Source organism: Mytilus californianus, unplaced genomic scaffold (genome assembly GCF_021869535.1).
Source record: "Mytilus californianus isolate M0D057914Y unplaced genomic scaffold, xbMytCali1.0.p SCAF_12, whole genome shotgun sequence".
NCBI classification, from domain to species: Eukaryota; Metazoa; Mollusca; class Bivalvia; order Mytilida; family Mytilidae; genus Mytilus; species Mytilus californianus.
This window is the reverse complement of record NW_026262604.1, coordinates 58,636,176-58,645,296: the sequence shown is the minus strand read 5'-3', so window position 1 is coordinate 58,645,296 and position 9,121 is coordinate 58,636,176. Positions and strand designations below refer to the sequence as shown.

General features: G+C 30.7%; 1 protein-coding gene across 1 annotated transcript; it reads left to right on the top strand.

Annotated features, from left to right (window-relative positions):
• The first annotated feature begins 1,074 nt into the window (after positions 1-1,074).
• Positions 1,075-4,943, top strand: LOC127722100 (interference hedgehog-like). The gene is made up of 3 exons (XM_052228947.1): positions 1,075-1,288; positions 2,871-2,989; positions 3,596-4,943. The coding sequence occupies exons 1-3, from the start codon at positions 1,183-1,185 to the stop codon at positions 3,818-3,820; spliced, it is 450 nt and encodes a 149-aa protein (XP_052084907.1). The 5' UTR covers positions 1,075-1,182; the 3' UTR covers positions 3,821-4,943.
• Positions 4,944-9,121: the final 4,178 nt, after the last annotated feature.

The following is a 9,121-nucleotide window of genomic DNA, read 5'->3' as shown; positions in this document are numbered from 1 at the left end:
TACATGTATGTTTTTAATTCATTTTGCACAAATGCATTTGACCTTCTCCTTATCAGCTGATTTAGGACATGTAATCCGTTTTTCGTGAAGGGTTGTAGTTTCGAAGATGTTGTTAAAAGGTTGGTTGAAGTAGTTTTGTACTGAACGATAGCCAAATAATAAGGAGGAGATATACCATATCAGGGCGTGAAATTTATTATGTTCGTTCCGAACTATACAATTATATAACGCGAGTTCACATGGCAATACTTTATTCTTATATAAGATATTTAATAAATTGTGCAACAATCAAATGTTTTACCTGCTCTAATTCATATGAATAATAATGTTTAAAAAAATAGGTTTGTTTGAGACACTCACGTAAATATTAAAGTCAAACATACAGAATTTAAACAAATATTCAGAAGGCAAATCATTTTCTATAATCGTTTACTTATATTTCATATATTAAATAGCTTAAATAAATCAGTGTGAAAGACATGAAATAGAAGAGTAAGCAGGTTAATCATTCGAAAAAATATCGACAATAAACCTTAGTAAACGGACGAAAATTTAACAAAAAAAAAAGACATACAGAAAAATATAAGGTTACACAGACATAATATTTCTATACAAGATAACCTTATTTATCTCAAACAGTGCAGTGGAGATGATATCATTACAAATTCGCATACAAGCATATGTGTTGTCAGTTAATAGTACAAGTGTGTCATTTGGCAGCAAAGACGACAAGACCATATGTTGCACCAGTTATTTCCGCACAGTCTAAAGTTACTGTAAAATATTACACTGATGCTCGGCTGGTATGCAATGTAACTGGATATCCAACACCAAGTGTTAGATGGGAATATACTCAGGTAATACAAATTCATTAAATAAGAGAATCTAATTTATCCAATTTATTATTGTCAAGTCAAGAGTTAAACAATGGTTTAATCATGAGTACTCTAGATTTGTGGATGTTTTTGATGTCAGGAAAACAATATAACTTAGCTAGAAATATCTAAAACGTTAACAAGTTTCTATAAATAAAATCATATATTGTATACTTTAAACGATTTCGATGAATATGTATAACCTCCTAGTGATATTTATTTATTGAATAAGTGTTAATTTGCAAAAACAGTTACTAGCGTTTGTATTCTTTAGCATCTAGCGTCTGCCAGCATTACAGGTAATACTATGTTTATTCCGAATGTAACAAGTGAAGCTACTGGTCTTTACACCTGCATAGCTACTAATGATATCGGATCCAGTCGGGCCAATATAATACTAGAAGCTATTTATGGTATGTGATATACATATAATGCAAGTTTGTGATATAAATTTATTTGTGTTTAGAAGTTTAGTCATATTTTTCAAAGTAATTTAAGAAAAACTCATGTCAGTTACATTATGTTTATAAATTATCTGTAAGCGCTATCTTTCATGTTTGACACTGATGCAAACTTAATTATTATCATCGATATCATCTCAAAATAATTGCTATCAAATGATTGTTTTCTAAGGTAGTCCTTGTCCATTATGACGATTTCACAGTCCTTGTCGACTCCTCAAATAATATGAGATATTTCACCTTTTTAGTTCCTAAAGTGCACTTTTTTTTTAAAAATTTCTAAGAAAACTTTTGATGTATTTTGAAAGTAATTGGAAAGCTTGTTATAGTATCTATGTATGCATCTAAATATTCATCATTTCGAGATATAGGAACTTTTTTTATTTATTGTGTATAGGAGTATTGTCGTCTTTTTTCTTACTACCAATTGTTGAATGTCCGATTGTAATAATGCAGTATTTGGGGGTACATGCAGGTTGTTGGAGAACAAATAATGCCTTTCAATATGATTGTCTTAAAGTTTTTGGGAGAATTACCTTATAGTTGTTGGCTCTATTGGATTATTAAAGTTATCAAATTCTCTTTGATTTGTTGATTGTTCTATCTTCCTGTTAAAAAAGGAATTTTGATACGATCCACGACCACTATTTGTACTTTGTTGCCCCTATTTTGACCACGTGTTACATTTCTTCTCCTTCTTCGACAACTCTTGTTATTTCCACGCCCTCTACCGCAAGTTTTTGGTCATTTGTCAATCTCAGTTCAAGTACTTCTTTGATAATTCAGATGATTATCGCGATGTTGAAAGGATCCGGTTTATGTTTTGTAACTATTTTTGGTTCGCAACAGAAATCTTGCAGAGTTTTCATTTTGCCCGAGGTTTATAATTTACCGATGAAACATCTGCGTATCATTATCTATAAGTTTCAATAGACTGCAGTTTGTTTCAGTATGTTCCGCAACTATCATTATCTAGAAAGGAAGTAGAGAAAACAATTATTTAAATATGGTACGCAAAGATAAGCGGAACTTAAACTCTCTGATGAACCTGTTTCAATTATAAATGTTAATTTTTTATTTTTGGTGATATACATGCATCTATGAACACTATTCCATATTTTTTAAGTAGATATATATAAGTCACCATAATGTTAGAATTATTAGATTTTTATGCTGACAAATGTCTGTCCCTCAACGGGATTTGAACTCACACCTTTGATACATATATTTATATATTCGGTATTGTAAAAACAAAACACAATTGTACGTCTTTGAATAGAAGTTGCCTGCAGCTCCTTGTCATCTTTATTCGATATGGACACATATGATAAAGAAATGAGGTATCATTACCAATCAGACAACTATCATAGATAGTGCAACTAAAGTGAATATAAGCTAATAATTCATAGTTATACAAGAAACGAATGCAAATAGGACAGACATAAACCAACGCTTTATTTATCTATTTGTTAACATTGTTTACCTTTTCATTTTTTTTTTTCATTTTTCGTGAATTATATTTGTATTTTCACAGATTCTCCAAAACTGGTAACTTCTCCACAAGTATATTCTGGGCATGCAGGTAAACCTCATAATTTTACCTGCACCGCGACAGGTCATCCAGTTCCTAAAATCACATGGACTTTCTCCTCAGTAAGATATTACAATTACTATAATCATAAAATTGTCTTTGTACATACCCTGTGATCATATTTTGTTTGTTTGTTAGCCTATTTGCCACATATGTATGATCAAAAATGGTGCTCACGACGCGCTTTTGGGTTCTGGTATAGGTACAAGGCCTAATATATTTCTATACATGTATGTTATTGTATGCACCTATTATACCGAGCGGGACTGTATATATCTTTAATTATAGACAAGAATAGCAGTGGAAGTACTCTTAGTTGTCTGAAATGCAACCATGCATACAGAAATACTGAGAAATTTCAGCCAAAACGAAATCATGAAGCGAAACATTATAAAAGAAAAGACTTACATTGAAGATTGCAAATATGTAAAAATATTATGATGGACAGATGAGATTTGCCATAAATAAATACGTAAAAAAGCGACGTGACTTTACCTACACATCTTATTACAGCAGCTAATTAATTCAATAGTTACAAAATAAGCATTTTAATATGCACAAGTATCATTAAACATAAATAAAGAGTGTTTTCGTTTTACATTAATATATATTCAGTTTAATAATAAAAGCAAATATACAATCTTTGTTAATTCTTTTTTTTTTTTAAGTTTTCCCATCATATCAACACGCTTCCTCCACACAATATACACAGTAATGGTGATGTAATAGAGCTGGTTGATATGCAAAAGTCTGGAATCCTAACTTGTACAGCCACAAATGAGTTTGGTGTAGATATTGCAAAAACAACAGTAATTGTTCACCACAGTAAGAACAATACGTTTGCATTCCTACAGCCGAATCCTTATAGCTGTTCGGTGGTAACTTTGGCTTGATGTCAACGCCGTTTCATATGTGCACGTGTAAACACAATTCCATTGGTGATATGAGCAATTTACATGAAATAATTTGATTTTTAGTGAAATACATCATCAACACAAAAATTAAGAAATCAGTTTGCATATCAATATTTCTTTGATAGGTAAAAATGGATCAAAAGAAAAATAGAGCAAATATTTCGGATTGATTGCATGACAACGTCGGCGACTAAACACAACAAACGTGCAGTAGAATTGCACATACAAAAAAGAAGGAGCAAGTCGACAAACAAGACGCCAAATTTACTTTAGATATGAGAGTTAATTACAAACTGTTTAGTAATATCCGTACATCTATAACGCCAATATGACAAACACGGAAAATCAAGCACTTACAACAAGAGTCCAGAGCGATGATATTGGGATGCTATTGGGTTCCTAGTTTGTAATAACATCAATCTTTGATGTTGTGAAATTGTTACCAGAAAATGTACGAATTCGTGGAAATAACAGCTAACTTTCTCACACGATGGGCATGGCAAACCTCCGTTTTCAGTATAAAAGATTAAATAACTAGAAGATGAGAACTATACTTTAAACACATAATTTGTATGATTTACCATTAAGAGAAATTGTAGACTGTGGTAGGGAGTAAAGCATACCAAAAACAAAAATAACTAACTAATATCATTGTAAGGTACATACAAAATTATATACAGAAATTTACAAAAATTAATGTACGAATGTGTTAATAAATTCATAGGGTGTGCTTAACACTGTTGACAAACACGCAGACAAAAAGAGAAACATGAGAGCAAATTTATAATAGATGAAGATGGGCAATATATGAAAATATGGTTTGAAAATTGAGATAACACTATATACATTGAGTGCGCTCGAGGCGCTTTTCTGGATTTACCATCACCAGGATGCTAACAAAATTGAGAGCAAATTGTGATGTGTTGGACTTGAACATGTGAACTGTGCTAACTAGCCAATACGAAAGCATTCATGTATGACAAGCAAGATGAAGTTTTTTAAAAATGGAATTTGTAAATGGCTTACTAACAGTTTTCAATTCAATTAAAGTTATTATTATTACAGGCTCAGCAATAGTAGGATAAGACATCATTATCCAGTTACAGCATACTTGTTTTTGGAAAAAAATATTATATTAAAAGAAACATTGCATAATTATGTATTTTTTATTTATATGACATATTCATTTTTATTTCAAAATCTCTACAATACTTGAATTTTCCATATCCTTGTTTTTGATCGGTCTTTCCTATGCACATTAAAAAAATATTGCTGAATTATAAGAACGTCATAGTCTTGATTGTTTATTTGGGTTGTACTATTAATTTGTGAGAGAAGTAGAATTAACGAAAGGAAGTCCATGGACATTGTTAATGACCATATAGTCTTATAATAATTTCTTATTTTTTTTTTTATTTTTTTTTTTTTTGCATCATGCATTTTGCTAAAAAGAGAACTTGAGTAAACAGCAAAACAACATCAAACACAGCATACTCTTTAAAGGACAGAAACACAACATTGCTTAACAATATCTGTGTAATTGTAAATAGTTATACTCATTTTATATCGAAACATTCTTGCGTTAAATACTCAGAAGATAATGAATTAAAGCACAAAATTACCAGAAGAGAACATGCGTCAATTTAACGACGAAGAAACGGTTTAACTCGAAAGTGGATAAAAAAATCAACACATGTGATTATGTATTCTGTTTCACATCAGACTAAATTTTTTTACAACTAATGAGTTTGATTATCTCTTTGGTATAGTTTGCCCCTCTTTAAACTTTTCCCTATATCTTAATATGTTGATGAGTCATTTTATGTTATCAATATTCGATTCATCGATATCTTTTCTAAACAAGAGACAAAAACCCAACTAAAACATATATTAAGTTCTGTTCGTCGTTTCATACAGCACAGACAAATGAAAATTTAGTACCACAAAATACACAAATACGTACAACCAAACTAGACGCTTAGACTCTTAAAACACACCAATTGATGTTCCGGAAAGGTCATCTGATAAACTATTTAAAGAACACGAGTTTTAGTGCAATTTACTCTAACTATACGACAATTGTTCTAGTCTTTTTATTGGCAATAGAGAAGTAAATTATTTTTTTAAAGATATTTTCATTTTACTTTAGAATTTCTAGAGGGCAATACCTAATTTTAAAATCATACAAGAACTAATGAGAAATCAACACAATTTGTCTTCTTAACGTATATATCCATCATCAGTTAGACGACGTGTTTAAGAAAGTCGTTTATAAATAGTATTTACATTATTCCACAATCTGTTTATAAATGGGAAAAAAATAATAGTCTTATATATTTTTTTCTTATAGATAAACAAAGCTAAAATAAATTTAAAAAAAAACAACCAGAAACGCATATCTTTATTTAGAATATAAAGTCGTGTCAACTCAGGTTGTGTAAGGTCTGTTTGATTCATGCATGTGTGCACTAACTAAATAATAACATATATATTCACCAACAATGTGTTTTAGAAACTCTGAAGTTGTTTTTTTAATTGCTGATATGCAATTCGATTTCTTAATTTTATCATGAAGAATAAAATCATCTTCTGCATCAAATGATACCTCAAAAAAAATACAAAAAAAAAACTCACGGTTGAGTTACGTACCAACCGTACCTGATACGTAGCAAATCGGGAAACCTCTATTGCGTGTTACCATACATCTCGGAGTCTTTAAATTTGTCTTTCCTAGTTTGTTGTTTTTTTCTCAATGCAAACACATAATGATTTACCATAACAGGTAGAGCAGGTTATTGAGGTAAATCATAAATAATTTGGGAGGAGATAGTCATATACACTATATATTCTTCGTGAAGAAATTAAGAGCCTCTGTTATAAAATTCTAAATTTGCGACGAAAGATCTTATAACATGTGTAACTTTTGCATAGAATTATAAGATAAAAAAAAATGCACGTGCACACACGTTTAAACAATAGACTTGTCATGGGATAATCATGTACACTATAATGCATGCATTCAGTCCATTCAACTTTTTTTGTATATAGTGTGCGTGGTTGTTTTAGATGTGCTTAGCCGCAGCTATGTGTATTTAGAATTGAGACCCAAATTATATTATCAACATTAACAGATGTACGGTTAAATTAAGGCTATACTATTATCGAGAAAAAATGACAAATTACTGTTTCTAACCATCATCTTCGCTAATGCTCTTAAGGGTTTTATGTCTATAGACATGATGAATCTGTGGAGGAAAACATTTGCTAATTAATGGCCACCTATTATAACAACATATTTACTATCTTCTGTTTTTGAAGCATGCAGAATAAAAGAATTACGACTCCATACGAGTTGCATTTCAAAGCTCGGATTGTGTTGCTCATTACTCGGTTTCTATGTAGTGTTATGAGGGCTGTTTTTGTCTGTTTGTTTTCAATCTCTTTGCCATAGGTTTATGGTTTCCCTTTCTTCTAATGAACTTTAACTTTCTATTTAGTATCTTTTTTGTATTCGTATTCGGCGTCGGTTCATGGTCATAGACTTATTATAAATCTCTTATAATTAGAGATTTGTAGCAACTGACGGACTCGGAAGTCGAATACGAAGAAGACGTCCTATCACGTGTATTAATCATTCAAACTTTTGGGTGATATAACAAAAACAAACAATGTTGATGCTAATAGATTAAACCATGATCATTTGTTTTTTCCGCCGGTACTTTTTTTTTACGAAATTTTCAAACTTTATTATTTTAAAATCCTGCAAATACAGGTGTTGCTACTCACATCAGATTATTTTTTTATCATTAACGTTTTAAAATAAACAAAAAGTAATAGCTATCATTTTCATTTACATCTGGAATCGCCCTGATTCATGTCTGTGTTGAATATCTTTTTTGAAGGAAGAACATTTTAATTAACGTGATTAATGCAAGTTTATAATTGTTTTTGTTTATTTTTATTTCAGTATAAAGTACATGTTTTCCTCTTTCAGTATTCTATGTTTGAGGATGAAAAACATATTTCCATTTTAATTATAAGTCAGTTATTTCGAACGCTTTAGGGAAGAAGAAAGTACGCTTTCTATTCGCGTTTTACACTATAGTAGACTAGTGAAACAAACTGAATCCAAACTACTAAGACAATTTGAATAAATTTTGATATACCCATGACACCCTCACATATGTCAAATGTTTATGTACTACCTTTAATAACCTCGTAGATAACCTTTACATCATTCGAAAGATAGTAACATAACAAGGTCTGTAATTGTAAACTAGGTAAGATTCACAATTTATCAGAAGTTATAAGATCGAATGTTTTTTTTTTTGGTTTATATTATGACACATTAGAACATGCATACAGTATTTTGTTAATAGTAAGCGAATATCGAAGGCAAACCAGCTGTATTTGGTGTGAATACATGCAACGTCCGGAGAGATTACATTACAATTATTGACTATCATCCTTATCACACTTAAATGCTCTTGTGTATTGAAGTATAAAAAAACACATCCATTTCTCCTCCCCGCCACTCTTTTGAAAATAGTAGAAATACTTATCGATGAAACATCTCCAAAATCACAATTTGTATGCTATTTCATCGGAGTTGACAATTATCTGATGCAGAGTTCCGACTGTGATTTTAATCATTCTAAAACATATTGAATCACAACTTACATCTGACATCGTATTTTAGAAACCTATGATATAAGCAATCACCTTATCGTGTATTTAGTTCAAATTTAATTTCTATCCATAGTTATAAACTTGAAATTTTGAAAATTACTTATTCCAGCGACTCATCTCTACACTCAGAATCTAGTAGGAGTACCCACGAGGCATCTGAAGAGTACATCATAGACTTGAGTGTGTCATTGTTTCGTGCGTTTACATAATTATGAACATAATTATATGTTGATATTGGAAAGTTAGCCAGCCTGTACAACAATTATCACCCAGGGAAGTCATACCGTACAGAGACTTCAACTTTACGGAGTTTACTGTATAATAAATATTAGTCCTCCCCCAAAAAAAATAAAATACTATCCCTTTGCAAAGAATATTCCACGTGTACAAATTATCAATAGTATCTGTCTTGAACAATTGTCACCTTCTTAAAATACAAATATTACTGTTTTCAAAATTATTCAACATGAATACGTTTGTTAAAATATCCTCAAATCTTTACAATCTAGGATGAGTGGCAATTACTTTTTTTTTCAATTCATCTTAAAACAAAAGGCTTCCAAACTACAGCAAACCAAGCAAACGAAGATA